This window comes from Balaenoptera musculus, chromosome 19 (assembly GCF_009873245.2).
Source record: "Balaenoptera musculus isolate JJ_BM4_2016_0621 chromosome 19, mBalMus1.pri.v3, whole genome shotgun sequence".
Classification (NCBI taxonomy): domain Eukaryota; kingdom Metazoa; phylum Chordata; class Mammalia; order Artiodactyla; family Balaenopteridae; genus Balaenoptera; species Balaenoptera musculus.
In genome coordinates, this window is record NC_045803.1 from 58,673,474 (window position 1) to 58,694,800 (window position 21,327).

Genomic DNA, 21,327 nt, shown 5'->3' on the forward strand with positions numbered 1-21,327 from the left:
CCACTGAACAGTTTAAATGGATGAATTTTATGGTATGTGAAATCTATCTCATCAGAGGTGTAAAGAAGAAAGTCAATTAGAAAATTTTAAAACCATCTAATCTTTAAAAATGCCATCAAGGATATTCTCCTAAAGTCTTCAGAACAACCGAGAGTTTACATGTGAGTCTAGTTCGGGCCCCACTGCCCCGGGGCACGGCGTCTCCTCCCTCTCAGCAGCACCTTTAACACGAGGTGTTGAAATCAGGTACTGTGCGTCTTCCGTGTTTTCTTCGTTTCAGAATTGTTTGGACTGCTCTATAGTTCTCTCCATATAAATTTTATTTTATTTTATTTACTATTTATTTATTTACTCAGGCTGCGCTGTGAGGCTTGAGGAATCTTAACTCCCTGACCAGGGACTGAACCCGCGCCCTCGGCAATGAAAGCGCGGAGTTCTAAACACTGGACCACCAGGGAATTCCCTCCATATAAATTTTAGAATCGTCTTGTTGATTTCTTTTCTTTTTTTTAAAAAAATTTATTTATTTATTTATTTTTGGCTGTGTTGGGTCTTCGTTTCTGGGCGAGGGCTTTCTCTAGTTGCGGCGAGTGGGGGCCACTCTTCATCGCGGTGCGCGGGCCTCTCACTGTCGCGGCCTCTCTTGTTGCGGAGCACAGGCTCCAGACGCGCAGGCTCAGTAGTTGTGGCTCACGGGCCTAGTTGCTCCGCGGCATGTGGGATCTTCCCAGACCAGGGCTCAAACCCGTATCCCCTGCATTGGCAGGCAGATTCTCAACCACTGCGCCACCAGGGAAGCCCCTCGTCTTGTTGATTTCTAAAACAGAAAAATGCTACTGGGACTTACTTTTGCCGGGCGGTCATGTAAGATGACAGAAAGTTTGTAAGTTTAAAGGTACATGGAGTGATGTTCTCCCGCTGTCCACAGGTTCTCCCTCTTACAGAATTGTAGTCCTGACCACAGCGAGCTAGAGAGACCGCGGTTAAACGCCCGAAGCTATGTAACTACAAGGCGCTTCACTTTTGTGACAGGAGTCCCAAACCTAAGCACATGCACATCACACATTCGTATCCTACAAGCAGCCACTTATTTACAAGTAGGAGGCGCAACTCACCTGCAGAGAACAAGCACACAGTTTAAGCTGTGCAAATGAACAGTGTACTTTATAAATAAGAAGATAGTTGTGTTTTTTAAAAATCTTCCTTGTATCTTTCCTTTGTGCCTCAAATTACCATCAACAAATGTAGTGTGGGCAGTAAATCCCTTAGGGCATATCAAGTTAGTATCCCAAAAGAAAATGAGTTGGGACTGCTGGCTAGTGAAGCATTATCACTTCCCTAAACACCAGAATCCTTTTATCCGTTATCACATCAGAAAAAGCAAGCTTTTCTGATAACCAAAGCTTTTTAAGTACCAAAACACTTCATTCAGCTTAACCATTTGGGGTTAGAAACGTCTTAAACTGAACCCGTTAACCCGTGGGACAGTTATCTCAGAGCTGCGACCGGCCTCCAGGCGCCTTTTGCAGCTGTCCGCTCTGCTTTCAGAAGACTCACGGCGCCCCATCCTGCCAGCCTGCCGCCTCCCCACCCTGATCACAAGGCCCTCCTCTGGGGAAGGGCCACGAGAGGCCAAGTGTCTACCCTGCCAAAGCTCATTTCTTTGCAGAGAGGCTGCGGACCGGGGCCGAGTCCAAGCCCAGTTTGATCAGACGGGCTGTGAGTGGGATCTGTGTGTGGGATCTGAAGGGCTTGATGCTCAGCAGTTCCCACACAGGCAGGCCCTGTGCAGGGGGACCACGCCCGCCACCAGCCCCTCAGGGGATATCCGCCAGCCAGAGGCCGACTGCAGAGGAGAGGAGCCAACACACCCAGCGTTTCAGGGACTCGCTGGGCTCCCCAACTCAAGCAGGCCTTGAAGATGCTGGGGTCCTGAGGTTCTCTGATTGCTGACACTTGGGTGCTGGTCGCAAGCTCTGACAACCTCCAAAACCGAAGGGAAGCCTTTCCCATACATTTTGAAAAGACACATCTATGGAGTAACAACTGATTTGCACAATGCAGGACTTCCCAAATCAAATGAGGGTTTTATCCTTGTGGTATTAAAAGTACTTGAAGTATTCTGATGTAGCTACACTCTTTGAAAAGTTAGTAAGCTGCACAGTGTAAGTACTAGATACTAACCAGAAGCTGCTATGCCTGAGAACACTTCCCAGTAAAGCTGGAAGCAGATTTTCCTTATCAATCAGTTTCCAACGATGCATGTGGTCAAAGGAGAACCTCGCACAACGATGGAGTAGTAACAGAACCCTGGTGACACAGCCAGCCACGCACACGCAGCTAAGCGAGACCAGGAAACTAAGTCTGGCCAGTAAGACATAAGTGGAAGTGTCTAGTGGCTTTTTTTGCCACACCTCGCGGCATCTGGGATCTTAGTTCCCCGACCAGGGATCGAACCCGCGCTCCTGGCAGTGGAAGCAAGGAGCCCTAACCACTGGACTGCCAGGGAAGTCCCTCTAGTGGCTGTTTTTAAGAATGCTCCATGAAAAAGAGGTAGAAGTAACCTTTCACTCTCCTCTTCATCCCATGTCCTGCTGCCTGGAATGAAAACGTGAGGGCTGGAGTCCTAGCTGCCATCTTGGACCGTGAGGCTAAGGGCCACCTCCCAGAGATGTCAAAGCAGTCAACTGGAGGGAGCCTGGCTCCCTACGTATTTTATGGAGCACAGCTGCCATTCCAGCCCCGGGGCCGACTCCTTGTACACTCCGATGTTGTTTAAGCCACTGTTATCGTAGATCTGAAATTCTAATAAACAGTATGCCTCAATTTTCACAATTCTCTACTTTAGCCAACTCTGGTGACCAGCCACCAGCAGCTGAGCATGTCAGTCTAGAGAATGCTCCCCACACACACCAAGGAGTTTCTGTCATCCAGGAGGTACAGAAGAACACCAGCTCATCTTTGCAGGCACTTACTATATCCAGACCCTGTACTGAGCGCTTTGAATGAACTGTCTCATTTAATTCTCCCCCAAACTCCATCCTGTTTGACTGAATGGAGGTGCTGGGGCACAGAGAAGTCCAGCATTGTCCTCAGTCACACGGCGAACAGGGACACAACAGGACTGCGAACTCCAGGCTGTGCCCGAGCCCAGCCCCTCCCCCTCGTGGAGCCTGCTGAGGTCCAGGGAGAGCAGCCCCCCAGGCCCAACAAGCCCACCGTGGAGACGGTCCACCCACAGGGCCCAGTCCCCACTTCTATCTCCCGCAGCAGTGGCACAGTGCTTTGCAAACGACTCGTCTTTTATTTAGAGAAATAAAAGTACCACTTCATGGTAAATGTTTCCTTCCTATCCCTTAGAGGAGAAAAGGGAAAAAAAACTTAGCATCTTACCTCAAAGGAACATTCAACATTTCTTTCATTTTTTTTGTGTGATAATCCCTTCAGGTCTATCTTTTCAACACTCACTGTAAAGGTAAACAAAACAAAACAAAACAACAACAAACAAAATTATAAAAATGAAGTAAGAGCTTGAAGTACACATGATTAGTTTGCATCGATACATTAGCAACTTTTCACAGTCCGGCTCCCAACGCCCGGCCCCGTCTCCTCTGCGGTGGGTGAGCTCGCCAGGAACGAGGAGGCAGCTCGCTCGGGAATGGAGGGCGAAGTTGAAAGTGACACAGAAGAAACAGGCAAAAAATAAAAACAAATCATAGAAAAGAAAGAGATCGGAGCTTGAAAATGCACAAGGGCACAGACCATAATTATAACTGAAGATTAGTTATGATCTGTTCTCATTTCTGAAAAACTAATGCTCAACGTTTTCCACTGAGATTGTTCGGAGACACAGCTGCCCAGAACCTCTCACTGGCATCTCCTCGTCTCCTCCTTCTAGGACAAAGCCAGGCTGGAGGTGTGAGGAGAGCAGCTGCGGAGGAGACCCTGCAGACCCCTAGCACTGCCTCTGCAAAACAGAGCAAGGATGGGCAGAGGCCGCAGCTGCACAGTTGGACAGGGATGAGAAAGGGCCGTCGCCGTTGGAGAGTTCCAGAGCCATCCCCTCTGCGTACCTCCCTTTTCACAGGCAAGGGTGCATTTTTTTTTCTCCTCAGAAAGAAACCGATACAATTAAGCTTCTAAGCCCTTAAGCTTTAAGATGCAAATATTTGAGCACAAATATTTGTTGAAAATAAAACAGCACTTATCAAACATGATGTAGTTTCCAAACTCCCAAACCACATTAAGGTACGTATGTCCTATTTCTGATTCAAATACTAAAGTTTCTCAAGTATCGAGTTAACTGATTCTTCAAGCTTATGAACCTTGGGCAGGCACGGGCAGTCAGCTCTTATGCAAAGACCCTGGCAAATGAGGGAGGCTTTACTTTCTGAACAGCACACACACCTTCTTGCACTATTTTTCCCCAATATTTCCAGAGGTCCCTTGGCTGTGCACCATGGGGATTTCTACAAATCTTCAAAACCTGTCTAGCATGACACACTCAACATAACTTATTAAAGCTATTAAGTTACACTTTCTGCAGACTCCCCATCTCCTGGTCGGCCACACCTTCCATAGTTTTCTCCGGGCCACCCCCAGAAAGCTTTGTGCTCAAAAGTTTGGAGGGAAAATCTGAGAAACTCCTTTTTTGTAGGCTGCCCACGTACATTAGCAGATTAAAGGCTCTGAGAAGTCCTGCAACAAATAAATCTACATTTTTAAACCATAATTTCTCAATTTCTTTGGCCACAGAACTCTCTCCTCCCCTAACATGTCTGAGCACCCCAGGGAGCAACGAGCAGCTCTGTGCACCGGGCTTCTGGGAAGGTTCTAACGCTGCACGGCCCACTGCTGCAGCCACTGACCACACGGGACCGCTTAAGTTGGTATTAATTACAATTGAAGAAAATTAAAAATCTCACTCCTCGGTTGCACTCACCACATTTTAAGCGCTCCCACACGTGGCTAGCAGCTACCATACTGCAGCAGACGCAGAAGCCCGGTCATCCCAGGGAGCTCTACCGGGCGGCACTGTTCTAAGCGAGGGGCAGGCAGGCTGCAGGCTGCCCTCGGCCTGTCTGTCTGTGTAAACGGGCTCCGGGGCGCACAACCACGCTGTGGGCAGACGTATCGTCAGTGGGTGCTCTCCACCCCACGACGGCAGAGCCCGGCCCCAGACTCCGCACGCTTCCCAGAGCCAGAAATACTGACTTTCTGGATCTCTGCAGAAAAAAAGGGTGCCAATCCCTGCCCTAAACCAACAACTGTTCATTCACCAACTCGTCTTACAAAGCTCCTGCTGTGTCCCGGGCCATTTTCCAAGGGCTGGGCACACAGCGACCAGCGCCGTCGATGGGTTCTCGCGCTCACAGAGGTTACGGCCTGTTGGGGAAAAGACCTTTCACGCCCTGAATTTTTCTCACGAGTCTCCCTAATTTTATAAAGTTGCGTCAGGGTTGATATGGATCTTGGGAGACACTAGAACCCATTTGGTTTAGAGTATTTTAAGCTTAAAATAGCATCTCACAGGAAGGAATTACTCTAAAGAAAAAAATAAGAACGTTTTCTTCCTTTCTGGCAAAACAAAGAAAACACTCCATTTAGCAGCTGTGCACTGCCCGACCTCACTCGGTGAAACTACTCACTGTTCCTGTCTGACTTCCCCAGTCAGATTGTCAGCAAATAAACAGCTCTTATGTTTTCCCAATCACTATTTTTAAAAACCTACCCACAATGACCTCACCCTAATCCAGATCCTTTACTTTTTTAAACAACAGAATATACAAAGTCAATGAAAACAGAAAAACGTTATTCGGCATTTTCCCAGGCCACAGAACACCAACGTGTACCTAAAAGTTCCAGGACTGAGTATGAGCATTTATGGGAAAAAAAGTAAAAAGAAAAAACCCCAACTGGACTGAAAGCGGGAAGTGACTCATATCTGGACAGGAAAATGTGAAAAGCAGATGAATGTTACTCAGCTGTTCTCAAATGAAAGAGGCATTTTGGACCACAGGACTGAAACGTTTGCGAGACCTCTTCAGAGTCACCAGCCCACCTGACTCGGTGCTCTGTGTCCGCGCCATTGGCCCTCTGCAGGCAGCTGCAGCGGCCCCCGCACTGCCAGGATGGCTCCGGACCAGATACATGGCCGGCCGACGAGTTCTGCTGCTTTTCTCTTGGTGCCACGCCCACTGTGTGGCCACACGGGGCTCTGAGGGTGGGAGGACGGCCTGCTGGGGCGGGGGCGGGGGGGTGGGGGGCGGAGAGAACGTGCAGAGGGACTTCGGTAGCAGATGAGAGAGCTGACGGTGGCTAACACAAGGGGCGGCTGGGGGTGTTGAACTGGGCTTCAAAGGTGTGCAAGCATACTCTCGATTTTGGAACTACTAAAGGCTATGTTTATAAAAATAAAAACATGGAAAATGCTTATAATATTACCTGAAAAATTATAAACTGTATGTATAACATGATTATAGTTGTTTAAAATGTTAAAGAAAGATTGACTAAAAATAAATTATCAAAAATGATAGGGTTAATTGTGTTTGGTTGTGGAATTATGGGTAGTTTCCCTGCCAAATTTCTGTAATGTGGTTTCATAATTTTAGAGTGTTTACCTACACGCATACAAATTTGTTGACAACCCACTTAAAGTCTACTGGTAGATAATGCGGCCTCCTTCCCTCCCAACACCCTCATGAGCCCTGTAGACTTGTGTCATCTGTCACACACGAAGTCCCAGTACTTTCTGAAAAGTGCCAGCAAACTTGTGTCAACTTTAGGGGCTAGATACCAAACCATCACCTGCAGGGAGAGAACACATCCAAAGACAGGATTAGCACCGACTGGAAAGACCCCGAGCCCAAAGGGGCGCGGTGGGAAGAGCGCTAGGGGGCTGGGAAGGACGTGAGCCTCGCTGGGGTCCAGACTGTGCAGAGGCTCAGGGCAGGGCACCCAGGGCTGGGACCCCGGGACTTGAGGCCACCAGCCTGCTCTCACGTAGAGATGCAAAGAGCAAGGTGGTGTGCTGTTTGCTTTTAACATTTCGTGTGTTCAAACCTTTCTTCTTTTCTTATTCACAATGTACACTAGGAATTCTCCTCAAATCTTACAAGTTAGAGCACACCGCCTTCACTAAGATGTGTAATTGCACTGAACTACCATTTTTATAATTGGATCAATGCCTAATTTAAAAACCAGAACACTAACGTAACTGAAAAAGGAGGGAGGGAGGGAGATGTGCGTAGAAGAGACCGCAAAAGGCCCCGTAGTAACAGCCCAGACAAGCATCCTGAAAGGCCTGAGCGGGGTCTGGCGGAGTCACAGACGACTTCCAGCAGCCACACCGCCAGGACCAGAAAACCACTCCCCGGACCTCAGCCCGTGGAGCTCCTGCTAAAACCGCCACAGCCTAAGGGCCACCTTCGCTCAGCCTAACCGCCACAGCCTAAGGGCCACCTTCGCTCAGCCTAACCGCCACAGCCTAAGGGCCACCTTCGCTCAGCCTAACCGCCACAGCCTAAGGGCCACCGAGGGCCTTCAAACGGTCTCCAGGAGCTGATGGCCACCTCATCCCGAGAGAACACGACACCTAGAGATGATGGCTTTAATACGTCCCAAGAATGCGGCACTCTTTTGGAACATTTTCCCTAAAGTCTTCTGGAAAAAACTGGGTGGTTGGTAGTTTTCTGCCAATTATGTGTTTTACTTGATTTCAAAGTATCTTTATTAAATAGCTTAATTCTGTACACTCAATAACAAGAAACCAAAAATTACCAAAACTGTGCCAAAAGAAAGCACAGTAAAGAGGGTATTATTCATGAGTAAAGCCAAAGATGAAAACAATCATGTTCCAGCACAACACCTTCTTCTCTCAAGTGCTATACAACAGAACTCAGTGTCTTCATACTTAGAGAAACTGAACCAGACTAATATTTGAGATGCCTCCAGCTTTACAACTGTTATTATTGAAAGCTAGTTTTCATCTAAAAATTGAAAACCTGTATTCTTAAAAGTCTCAGTTGAATAATGATGTTCCTGAAATATCAAGTTACTTTCTCACTTTCATTTAGTTGTCTGTGTTAATGGGAATAATTTTTTAAAACGCTGCTTCTTTTAACTGTCCTTAAAATTCGAACATTCACTACTATGCTGATTAAACTGATCCTCTTTCCTACATCTTTTCAGGTCATGTTATATTTAAGAACTCTGTAACTTATTTTTCTTTTATTTTTTATCATCTAGCTACCTTGCATTAATTTGTTAGTTCTCCAGAAATATAGAAACAAAAGCAGTACCTGATCCAGAAAACATAAAGCTGATAAAACATATTTCTAAAGTAGCAAAAATAGGAAATGAACACACACTCCATTGGAATGGTTGGTGATACGGCACTTGAACCTAGGGGCCTGAGGAAGTCACTTGTTTATGTGTTAAGGCAAATGTTTTATTCAGCCTTAGTACGCACGAGGCACAGGAGCAGCCGGAAGTGATGGAAAAATGACACAGTTCACAGCAGTGCTGTGGGGCTAGACCTCAAAGGGAAGGGCCCAGCGGGCAAAGCGACACAGCGGTCAAGGCCCAGGTATGACAGCACCTGTGCTGGACGAAGCTGTGTGGTGGCGGAGACGGGTGACAGGAGGCCAGGGCAGAGAGGACAGGCCCACAACCCACTCGGCAGGGCCAGGGAAGCCCAGGGGCTCTGCAGTCATACAGGCTGTCTGAAACGTGACACTTTCCAGCTCCGTGACCTTGGGCGCAGTTATTTAATCCCTGAACAAAACGAGCTCCGTGGGACTGCGGCATCACCTGGCGGGCTTCCACAAACTCCAAGCGGCTTCCCAAGGAAGGCTGTACCTGAAAATCTTCGCAATCAATAGTACAGAGAAAAAGGTAACGCTTTCACTTCATGTGTACTTGAGTTTCCTTTTCTATTCTCTTCTAACACAAGTGTTGGGATCTCAGGGTTGGGATCCCAGCTTATCTTAGGAACGCTGCTTATCTGTGACTCAGTTCTCCTGTCTGTGAAATGGGGGCTGTTGTTAGAATGAACCAGCTTATACCTGAGCCCCACAGGTTCTTAGGAAGATCAGATGAGTTAATGTATGTAACGAGCTTGGACACCACCTGACAAGAGCAGTCGGTGTCAGACTGTCCTTACTGCTGTCCCCTGAGCTTCAGAACTGAAGAAATACAAAAGTCTGACCTCTTTACAAGTTAAATTGTGTCACTGAAAACTTCTAAGAAGCAGAGACAACCCACAACAGAAGTGGGATACAGAAAAGACAGCAAGAAAACTTTAGTAACACTCAGAGTGGCTTCAGACTTTGCGAAGAGCAGTAACAGGGCACTGGGGAAAGTGCAAACAACAAAACCAGGTTTACTTGCTGGTCAATTTCTGGGCGGAGGAGACCATCATCCCCATGACCACTGGCTGGAGAATACCGTAGATAATTAGCAAGGTCTGGCTGACTATTCTCTAAGCATTATGATGTCTGAGAGCAGACAATAGCGGTCCTACCACAGTTCTGCCTTCCCGCACCCAGGCACATCGGCAAGAGAGTGACAGACACAGCCGTTCAACTGGCAATTATATTAAAAAACAGGAACGAGGGGGGTCTTGATAATTGTGCCTACAGGAAAAAGCACAATGGTGAAGGAAAGGTCTTCCCCTTAAGACTGCAGGACACAGGCTCCAAAGGTGCGGGGGACAGGCTGGGGACAAAGGAAGCAACGCCCCATCGGGAGGCGCTCCTCCCTGGACGACACATGCAAGGAAGAAGTCCCCCTGAGCGAGTGAGTGACAACCACCCACCCGGAAACTGAGGTCCTGCTGTGTCTTCAGAAAGACTGAGCCTCCAGCTAAGCCAGAAGTGAGCCGACCATGCGCTCCCAGGGCTGCTAGGAGGGCGATCTTCCCCCCACCGACACCGAGCGCGTTTCCAGGCACCCATGCCCGGCTCTAGACCAGGAGGCCCAGAGAGCCCTGTCTCTCCCCAGCGAGCCCCCCAAACCCCACACAGCTGGCCGGGGGACAGCCAGCCCGACTCTGTCTAGTGCGGCTGCACAAAGCCAGACGTTCAAGAACCAGGGAGCTCGGCCTCCTCCCAGACGTGCCCTGCCATCTCCAGAGCCGCACTGTCCACGCTGAGCTAGTGCAACTGCATGAAATAAATCTAAAAGTTCAGGCCCTTACTCGCGTGAGCCACATTTTCCAGGCTTGGAAGGCACGCGTGGCTGGTGGCGACCGCGTCAGTGCAGAGAGAACATACTGTTACTGCACAGAGCGCTACAGGACGGCGCTGCCCTAGAATTCAGGACCCACTGCGGTGTTGGGCGGGGAGAGGCGCAACAACTTTCACTTTTTCCCCCTTAATAAACATCAAGATGTGAGATGTTTACAGCCGAGATCCACTCGTGTGTAACTTGCAGAATTTAGAAAAATAGTACATCTTACTAAGACTAGCATCCCCAAAGATCTGAGAGCATTTAACCAAACGCCACTGCGAACGTCTCCTCCTACATCCGACGCTCCTCCCTCTGACCCTGCGGACCAAGGGCTCACCTCTGGAGTGCTTCCCTCCAGGCCTCTTGGGCAGCGACTCCTCAGTGGAATGGGCGGATGTGTGCAGGGCATTCTCCAAACTGTTACCGACACTGCTGACGGGGGTCTCCGTCCTGGGAGTGACCTCAGGGGACAAAAATAGAAACATCTTATTTTCTTCCATGTAGTTCATATGGAATGATTTCCATTTTTATTTAAAAGACATTTAAGTTTATTGTAGCTTCAAACTTTTCTATAAAATGTGTATTACTAGTGCAACTATAAAGCACTTCCGGCAAAAGACAAAAATTTCACCAACCCACTCTCATCACTGAAACTTAAAAACATCCCAAGTTTGAGCAAACGTGGAAGTCTTGTGCCAGTGGTTCACTCGCTGGATAGAAACTGTTAACCAAGCCATCAGGAATCATATACCTATATCTGAGGCACAACCTGATTTTCTATTTCTTCAAATCATAGAGTTTCCTATAATATTAATTACACAGCAGGACTTAATACAGTCCTTCTATAAATCTTGAAAAAAAATAATAAAATGCCCTTAAAAAAACCCAGTAAAGAACAGAATACAACTTGATCTATTTGGGAGTACATTTTAAAAAAGCAGATTCTAAAATTACATTACAATTCCATTTCTGGGAATTTTCATACGAAGTACTTACACGTGAGAAAGATGTGGGGCGGGACGCTCACCGCAGCGTTGGTAATAGTACGATACTGAAAACACCTTAACAGCTACTGATAGAGACCCAATAAACAAAGGACTGCCGCCCACAGATCCCCACTCTGCACGGCAAGAAAAGCTCACCTAGACCAAGTGTCCAAAACAAGCCAGAAGGAGTGTCCCGTGCCCCCTCCCGTCTCAGGGTTACAGTGAACGTGTCCATGTGTAAATAAACAGGGCCCGGAAGGATACGGCAAACTGGTAACCGTTAAGTGACTTCAAGAAATGAGAGGAGGCTTTCTTGGGCAGGGTAGGGAGGGTGCAATAACTTTCTTTTTTTCCCCTTAATAATGACGAGTATTTGAAAATTTTATAGCCAAATATATTTACTACTTGTAGGATTTAGAAGAATAAAAATGACCAATGCTTTAACGTCTTCATATTCACAATTTAATGTACATCAAAATTTCAAAGGACAGTAGAGAAAATTTAAATTTTAAAGTTTATCAAAAGAGGTGAGTTTTAAAAGGTGGAGAGGGGCTTCCCTGGTGGCGCAGTGGTTAAGAATCCGCCTGCCAATGCAGGGGACAGGGGTTCGAGCCCTGGTCCGGGAAGATCCCACATGCCGTGGAGCAACTAAGCCCGTGTGCCACAACTACTGAGCCTGCGCTCTGGAGCCCACGAGCCACAACTACTGAGCCCGCGCGCCACAACTACTGAAGCCCGTGCGCCTACAGCCCGCGCTCCACAACAAGAGAAGCCACCGCAATGAGAAGCCCGCGCACCGCAACGAAGAGTAGCCCCCGCTCACCCGCAACTAGAGAAAGCCCACGCCCAGCAACAAAGACCCAACGCAGCCAAAAATAAATAAATTAATTAATTAAAAAACAAAAACGGTGGAGAAACACCATCCTACATACACAACAAAGGAGAAGATTTGGGAAAAAGTGGAGCATGACTTCTGGTCCCAACCCTGACCCGTGTCAGGAAGCTCTCTGGCCTTCACTGTCCCTGGTCCTCCTCGCTACCTGGACAGCAGGTGGGCGGCAGCACGGCCCCGTCCCCTGCTGTGTCAACCCCGGGCCTGGGGCATCAGGCAGAGGCAGAGGGAGTGGAGCAGGTGGAGGTGGCACCACTCCTGCAGGGCAGGCCTGTACCTGCCACCTCGGAGACAGGACGCCCAAACCTTCACAGACGGAGCCGCAGCGAGACCGCAGGCTGCCCGCAACAAACTCCGCCTGCTCCACCTGTCAGCCTCCGGCCAGGAAGGCGCCCTGCTGCGCACGGTGCCACACAGGGACCCCACGCAAGGACCCCACGCAAGGACAGCAACTCACCGCACGTCTGGTGAGTCTGCAAGTTTATGTAGCTCAAGGAAAGAGCTCCTCCCCACCCAGTATTCCTCCAAAAGGTCAATTCATTTGATACCATTTACCAAGATGTTATCAAGACAGCTACATTTTTCAGTTACTTATATTTATAATTTAACTAAATTGGATTATTTCCTTTAGGTGTGGCAAAGTTTCTTTCATCATTCAATGGTCAGAGTATTCCAGAAATGAACTTCTCTCCTATTAAATAAGATAACAGCACTAATAGGTACAAGTAATTACTCAAAGAGCACGATTTTAAATTCCAAACAGTAAATATTACTTTGGGAAACAACTCAGGAGGTTCCCATTTTCAGCTACACACTGAACATAACGGCAACAGACTCCCCCCATCTGATCTGACTCCTAGGAACCCCTGTGTTCTCTTAGCTGCCCTGGCAAGTAATTCTAAGTCCTGGCCCTAAGGAGAGAGAGGCTGGGCTGTCTCAACAACCGACAACGGAAACACTGGGCCTGCTGGCCAGCGAGGAACCTCCCTGCCCCGAGCACAGACACACGTGCCCCTGCCCACCCTGCAACGGCCCAAACGGCCAGAGCACAACGCCCTCCTCCAGACTCTCAGCCTGTGGGGAGGGGGTGCAAGAGTGGACCAAGTGCCCTCCAGCCCCTCTGGTTAACACTGTGGTTGGAGAACGCAGCTCGTGAAGCAGGGGAAGCAGACCCGCACGGGGTTCTCAGCCCTGACTGCACGCGGAACCCCGGGGTGCTAAAAGAATGCAGGCCAACACCACGCCAAGCCAACCAGGACTTCTGGACTGCGGCCGGGACGCTGGTGTGTTTCTTTTGTTTTGTGCGTGAAGCTCCCAGGGCCCCACGTCCAGATGTCTGACTGTCTCCAGAGGAGAACAGCGAGCTCCTTCCCTGGATTCACAGGAAAAGCTACAGGGTGTAGGTCAATGTGCCGTGGCTACAAACAGAAAGGGAAAATCTGTGAGTTCCCCATCAAAATGTATGCACTGCATCTGACATAAATACATGAAAGAAAACTCTTTAAAACTGTAACTACTGGAAAAATAATATTTGTTTTCCTCGGTACTTTTTCCCCAAAGTATTTCTTCCTAGTCTTCCAAATGTTCACTTTTTCCAACCAAGCCTTTATCTTTACTTTGCTCCTTTGTTTACATTGAAAGCTGTCTTCACTTGCGTTTCCCAGAAATGCTGTTTGGGGTTATTTTTGGTCAAGTTAATTTGCCCCACGTGACCTACGCAGTTCAGCTCAAGTGCTCTCTGACTCAGGCTCACAAGCAGGGCCAGTCAGCAGCTTGGTGGACGCGAGAATAAAGACCCGCTCCGTTCCCAGTGTCGCCTTCCACTGCTGCGGGGAAGGCGCTGAGAAGATGCTCTCCAATGACAGAGCCCAGCTCAACCTTGACGGATGTTTCCCATTAGGCTCAAAGTCCCTTTTCCTGCAAGCAGCCGGCTCTGTTTCTAAACGACGCCGGACGTGCTTGCCGGCCGGGAAGGTGAACCTCCCGTTTCACCTTCACAGCGGGCCTCTCCTACGGCCCACGGGGTCTGGCTCCTGTCACCGCCGTGACATCCCCCTCAGCTCCCCTCCGCTCCATCCACTGCGGCCACCGGGGGCGGGACCGACGGCCGGGAGGCCTTTGCCCCAGCTGTGCCCTCAGCCGGGAGCCCCTCGACCCCATCTCGTGCACGGCTCCGGCTCCACAGCCGCGGCCGCAGCCCGCTGACCATGCCACCACGGCCAAAACTTCGTCTGGCAAACGTTCAGCTTCCTCCACTGCACCTAGTTCGTAGGGTTTTTGTGAGAATTAAATGAAAAGCATTTAACGTAGTTAGTGTGCTGGAAAAACAGCCAGGACTCAGTGAGATGTTAGCGGCTGCTATGACCATTGCACGTGTCAGCCAGCCATGAAGGCCATTACACAGCCTCAAGTGCCAACACGCGGCGCTGTGAGGACACGTGGAGGGGGCACGTGCCCACGAGGTCCCGCAGGGAAGCTCCCCTGGGCGGCCTCGAATCCGGGGGCAGGGTCTGTGCTCAACCCCACTACCCACACCCCAAGTGCAGCACGCAAAGCTGCCCTGCTGACCACGCCCAGGGTCCAGGTCCAGGCAGCCCCACGGTTTCCACATCCCCGTCCCTGGAATCTGGGGGCTGCCTCCCCCTCTAAATAGACACTCCACCTACAGGTGGGCTCTTCCGTGACAAGCGATCAGCACACTGCAACTACAGGTAGACAAATGCCCTTACGAGCAATGCTCACATGTCACAGGCAAGCAATCTCACCCCCAACCAGCAAGCGCAATTCGGTGCAAGTGTCTCAACAGCAATTAGGTGTATGTAACAAACTTTTATTACATCTGTACCTTTGGACCCACTAATCCCGCTGGGAGGAATCTATCCTAAGAATATAGCCAGCGATACAAAGGTTTGTGGGCAAGAAGGTTCATCTTAGCTTTAAAAAGACAAAAACAGGGAATTCCCTGGCAGTCCAGGGGTTAGGACTTCGAGCTTTCACCGCTGAGGGCATGGGTTCAATCCCTGGTAAACTAAGATCCTGCAAGCCATGCAGCACGGCCGAAAAAAAAAAAAAAATGACATAAATATCCAGCAAGATTAATATTTAAGTACGTAAATAAACTTACATCCAGGGGCTTCCCTGGTGGCGCAGTGGTTGAGAATCTGCCTGCCAATGCAGGGGACACGGGTTTGAGCCCTGGTCCGGGAAGATCCTACATGCCGTGGAGCAACTAAGCCCGCGAGCCACAGCTACTAAGCCTGCGCTCTAGAGCCCGCGAACCACAACTACTGAGCCTGAGCTCTAAAGCCCACGAGCCACAACTACAGAAGCCCTCACACATAGAGCCCGTGCTCCGCAACAAGAGAAGCCACCACAATGAGAAGCCCGCGCACCGCAACGAAGAGTAGCCCCCGCACACCACAACTAGAGAAAGCCCGCACGCAGCAACGAAGACCCAACGCAGCCAAATAAATAAATAAATAAATAAATTTACATCCATATGATTAAATATTATGCAGCCTTTAAAAAATAATTTCAGAAAATGAAAGGCATGGAGAACACTCACACTTAGATATGTGAATTTCGTAATATATAAATCGTATAGATACATATATTACAGGCATTGAAAAAAGAAGAAAACATGCCACAATTTTAATAGTATTTACTACCTGAGTGATTAAAATATACTTTTCTGTTTTTCAATTTTTCTGGAAGGAACAATCACTATTAGAATTAAGGGAAAAGTTAAAGATACTACGTCTAAATGAGAGCACCTTCCTACAAGACGCAAACAGCACGAAAAAGTCCAACAAAAGCAAGTTCTAAAACCGCAACTGCTCATCCCTTGCACGGCTGTCCTGTCTCCCCCGGGCCTGGCGCGTCTGGGAGCTGTCGGAGGTGCTGAGCGACACCAGCAGGACAGGAAACCCTGCGGTCCAGGGAGGACGGCGGAGCTGAGGCCTCGTGGGACCAGGAGTCAGCCAAGCAAACACCTGCAGCAAGGGCTTCCAGGAGCAGGGACAGATGGGTGGGGGCCCCGAGTCTCCAAGAGCTGGGCAGGAAGGCCTCCTTGGCTGAAGCTCATGAACGCCAGGGACCTCCAAGCACAAGCATGAACTCCAGCATCTACAAACAGAGTCCCTGATTTTCAACATGTTTTCCAAGTACCACCTCTATACCGGAAAGAACAACATGTTAAATATTTCTAAGTCAATGGGAAAAAAATACATAAAATCAAAAAGAAAAGTGATTTGTAAGCATTTTACTAAAATAGTGATTATGTGTCTCTAAAACCCAGAACAAGAAAATAGATAGTTTAATAGTGAAAGCTATTTGCTGACTTAGGACAAGCGGAAGCCAGAGCTAACCAAAAACCGTTTTCCACATAAAAACACTGCTTTTAATATTTCTTACCCTAGGGCTCTGCTCATTAAAAAAGAGAAAAGGAGGGAGCAAAAAACGATTACTGCTCAAAAATCTCAGCACAAGGTACCAAGTACGTAACCAGATGAGTTCCAGCAAAGCGGCTCGAAAGCCATGCTCTTCCCAAGCAGCCTTCAGGGCGGTGCAGCCCCACCGCACACCCAGCCTCTGTGCACGCCGGGAAGCTCAGAAATTCAACTCCAGGCCACCCTGCAGCCGGCAGCCGGCGGTTAAACCAGAGCCCGGCGGTGGGGGAAGGCGCCCGGAGCCTGTCACCTAGCAGGGGCCACCATCGTCCAGCTGGTGACGTGGCCGAGGCGCAGGGCGTAGCAGGACAGGCTTCGTCTGAACAGCCGCACTGCCAGCCTCTCATTCAGAGGTTTATCTTAAATAATGTCAACAGCTTAGGTGTATTCTCCTAAAACTGAGCAGACAACAGGCAGCAAATTTAAGGCGGGGGCGGGGGAGCATTAAAAACAGTGGTGTCGAGAGAAAGGTGCAATGTTAGTGGTGAGGACCACGAATGACGCAAGGGGTCACACAGGGTCACGCAGGAGTATTATTAAACCCAGAACTTCAAAAGGCACAGCCACGTGGGATCTCAATAAACTCTGAAGACAACACTGAATGTAAAATACATTCAGGAAGGCAGCCCCTCCCCCTTTAGGAAAAACGTAAGGCATGTGACCGGTGTACTCGTGGAAACCACTTCAAATGCAGGGCTGTGGTCCTCTGCACGGCAACGTCAATTTCAGGTAGAGTTTCTTCTCGTGGACATCACAGTCAAAGTCGCTCCTTTTTACCCTCAGGACTTTTGACATTAAGTGCATACTACACACCATATTGTTAGCGTGCACATTTTGGCCAGAAGTGTGCTTAAATACTGGGGTTTTCTTTGAGAACATGACTCAAAGTCTAGTCATAATGAGTAAACTGGGCTCTAATGACCATTTTGGTTCTTGACGTAATATTCAAGCACCAGAGATGAACCTCGCAGAGCAGCACATGTTCCAGTGGTTGCTGTACGATCCCCCGGGGTGCAAGCCACGATACGGGTTCAGTCCAGAACCCTGGGGCATCCAGGATGGGGGACAACAGGCACCCAGAGCAGCTGGAAATGAGCAGGAGCCACCCAGCTGAAGACAAGGACGTAGCAAAGGTCCAGAAAGTATGAGTAAAAGAGGCCCTGGGGATTTCTTTCTATAGGAGCCACTTGAGCAGACGCCTGTTACGAGCACGGCTGAGCTGCTCAGAGTTCCTCAGGGCCAGGGAGCCGTTCAGGGAAAGATCAGGCCGGAAAGGGCCCAACGCGTGATCAGAGAAGACACTCAGGTCAAGGAATTCAAGATGCACCTCCAGCCGCAGATGTCAGCAGACCCTGCCCGTGAGAGGTACGCGGGTATGGGCGCTGAGCCTGCCCTTTCACACACCAGACCCTCCTCGGCACCCTGAGTGCCAGAACATTTCAACAAGCACCTTACGTGCAGTCTCCAAAGGACACGCTAATCTCAAGGCACCGGGCCAGCCCATTTCTCCGCCTCTGCCCAGAGCTTCACCTTTACAGTGACGCGAGTCACAGCAAGCAGGAAGCACTCCTTCACAGCTATACTTCCTTGGTGAGCATTACTCCTTCTTGGACACGTGGTCTACACTGACCACAACACTTGGATTACAAAACACAGGTGGTTCTCCATCAATAATGGCTGAGTAGTCAGAGCAATATTTTGTAGATAACCATAAGCTCTGGACAAAGCATATAAAACAATGAACCGACACAACCAAACACAGGAGAAACCAGGGGGAGGTCTCAGCTTGGAAGTGAGACGTGCACGGGTGAGCTCATGTCCAGCAGGCCCAGGCCTCGCCAGAGAGGAGAGCAGCTGAAGCTCAGGGAGGGCCCCCAAGCCTCACCAACTCGGAAAGCCAGAGATCGGAACGCTGGTGGACTCCAGCCGCTGGAAAGTGAGAGGGAAACCCCGAAAGGAGAGCGCCCGGAAGGGGAACAGCAAATTCTGCACGTGACTCCTGCCCACACACCGCGTGAGCCCTGAGCCAGGCGCCAAGGGCAGGCTCCTGGTGGTCACCCCAAGACCAATCAGCCGCACAGACCGCAGCAGCCGGCGGACACCGGAGAGGGGCCTGGGAGGAGCCCAGCCAGGTCCACTACACCAAACAAACACAACTGGGTGCCAACACCCTTCAGGAGGACAGAACAAAATCCAGAGTTTCTACAATGCCTCACACACAATGTCCAAGAAGCGATCCGTAATTACTAGACACATAAAGAAACGAAAACGAGACCCACACAGAGAGAAAAGGAGGGCAGGCACAAGCTGAGCCGCAGCTGGGGCCCGAGGCAAGGGGCGATAAGCGGCTGCCGTAACGAGGCTCCAGGACGGGAGGGAAAGTATGCCCATGGTATACGAACCAAGAAGAGATCTCAGTAGAGAAACAGAAATTGTTTCTAAAAATGGAAATTCAGGAAGCAACCAATGTCCTTCAGTAAGTGAATGGATAAATAAACTGTGAACTTCCATACAATGAACTATGACCCAGCTCTGTAGAGAAATGAGCTCTCCAGCCATGAAAAGACGTGGGGGAAGCTTAAATCCATGTTCCTAAGTGAAGAAGACCATCTGATCCCAACCATGTGACATTTGGAAAAGGCAAAACTATGGAGACAGTCAAAAGATCAGTGGTGGCCAGGGGTTGCGGGGGGGGTGGGGGGGCGGGCGGTGAATGGGTAGAGCACAGAGGATTTTAATGACAGTGAAAATACTCTGTAATACTGTAACAGTGGATATATGTCATTACACATTTGTCCAGACCTATAAAATATACAACACCAAGAGTGAGCCCTAATGTAAACTGTGGACTTTGGGTGATTATGATCAATTTTTCTGGGAACCTAAAAGTGCTCTAAAAACCTGTCCTAAAATAACAAAACAAGTTTTAATGGAAATTCTAAAACAAAAAATGCTATTTCTGAAATAAAAAATCCACTGGGTGGCCTTAACAGCAGTTTGGAATTAATAGAAGAGTCAGTGAATTTCAAGACAGATCAGCAGAAAGCGTCCAATCCAAAACACAGAGAGAGAGAAATATTTTGGGGAAAAATAAAAAAGAAGTACAAAGCTTCCAGGACCTGTGGAATAATATCAAAAGGTTTAACATACCTGCAGCTAGAGTTCCAGAAGGAAAGAGAGATGGAGACAGGAAAAACCATGGAGAAATTATGGCTGAAAATCTCCCCAATTTAGTGAAAGACATAAAAAAATTTACAGATCCAGTAAGTTCAAAGAACAGCAAACAAGATAAATTCAAGAAAACAACACAGTCAAGCTGTTCCAATACCAAAGCCAGAGATGATCTTGAAACCAGCCAGAGGAAAACAGCACTTTGGATACAGAACCATAAAATGAATGATGGCCAGAAGACATGTCTCAACTCTTTTAAAAGCTAGAAGAAAAAGAACAGTCAACAAAGAATCCTACATCCAGTGAAAACACCCTTTAACAATACAGGGCAAAACAAAGCATTTTTGGATAAAAGAAAACAGAGACTTTCTTGCCATCAGCCCTGCACTCCAAAACATGCTGAAGAAAAGATTTCCATCCAGACTGAAGGGATACGGTAACAAACTGGTTCTTCTGTAAGAAATGGCAAATACATGAGTAAACATAAAAGACTATATTTTATTTTAACTTTAAAAAAATATATTCCTATTAAAGCAAAAAACATATTGTAGGACTAAACAGCATATATAGAAGCAATACATATTTAAGCACAGCATGAAGGACAGAGAAACCTTATGGGTACAATACCATTGCAAGATTCTCACACTCCACATGAACTCAGGAAGGCAGACTGTGAAACTTCAGTAACCCCTAGACCAGCCACTAAAAACAGTGCAACGAAGCAAGCCCATAGCTCAAATGGAGTCTGTGAGTCCCCTTAAATGAAGTTCCAGAAAAGGTGGAACTAACCAATGGTGGGGGAAAAGTAGAAGAGAAAAAAAAGAAAAAAGGCAGGAGGTAGGAGAGAGCAGGGTTTGGTGGCGGTAAAGGTGGGAACTGACCCAAAACAGAATGAGGAAATTTTCTGGGGTGATAGTAATGTTCTGTATCTTGGTAGGGGTTCATTCATTTACCAAAACTCAAGTGGTGAAAAACACTCACTCACTCACATGATACACTTAAAATGTGTGCATTTTGTGATACACCACATTAACAAATTGAAGAATAAAAACCATATTATCGGGGGCTTCCCTGGTGGCGCAGTGGTTGAGAATCTGCCTGCTAATGCAGGGGACACGGGTTCGAGCCCTGGTCTGGGAAGATCCCACGTGCCGCGGAGCAACTAGGCCCGTGAGCCACAACTACTGAGCCTGCGCGTCTGGAGTCTGTGCTCCTCAACAAGAGAGGCCACGACAGTGAGAGGCCCGCGCACCACGATGAAGAGTGGCCCCCACTTGCCGCAGTTAGAGGAAGCCCTCGCACAGAAACGGAGACCCAACACAGCCAAATAAATAATAATTAAAGGTGCTAATAATTAAAAAAAAAACCATATTATCATCTCAATAGATGCAGAAAAAGTTTTTGATAAAATTCAACATCCATTTATGATAAAAACTGTTCAGAAAGTGGGCAAAGAAGGAATATACCTCAACATAATAAAGACAAAAGATGACAAACCCACAGCCAACATCATTCTCAACAGGGAAAAGCTGAAAGCGTTTCCTCTAAGATCGGGAGTAAGACAAGGATGCCCACTCTCGCCACTTTTATTCAATGTAGT

General features: G+C 48.4%; 1 protein-coding gene across 2 annotated transcripts in view; it reads right to left on the minus strand.

Annotated features, from left to right (window-relative positions):
• ZCCHC14 (zinc finger CCHC-type containing 14) overlaps positions 1 to 21,327 on the minus strand; it is a 59,005-nt gene that overhangs the window by 22,914 nt on the left and 14,764 nt on the right. For both annotated transcript variants that reach the window (XM_036832554.1, XM_036832553.1), the window contains exons 2-3: positions 10,568 to 10,691; positions 3,394 to 3,467 (exon numbers count right to left, since the gene is read on the minus strand). In XM_036832554.1, the coding sequence (XP_036688449.1) occupies positions 3,394 to 3,467; positions 10,568 to 10,691 (198 nt within the window). The remainder of the gene's footprint in view (positions 1 to 3,393; positions 3,468 to 10,567; positions 10,692 to 21,327) is intronic.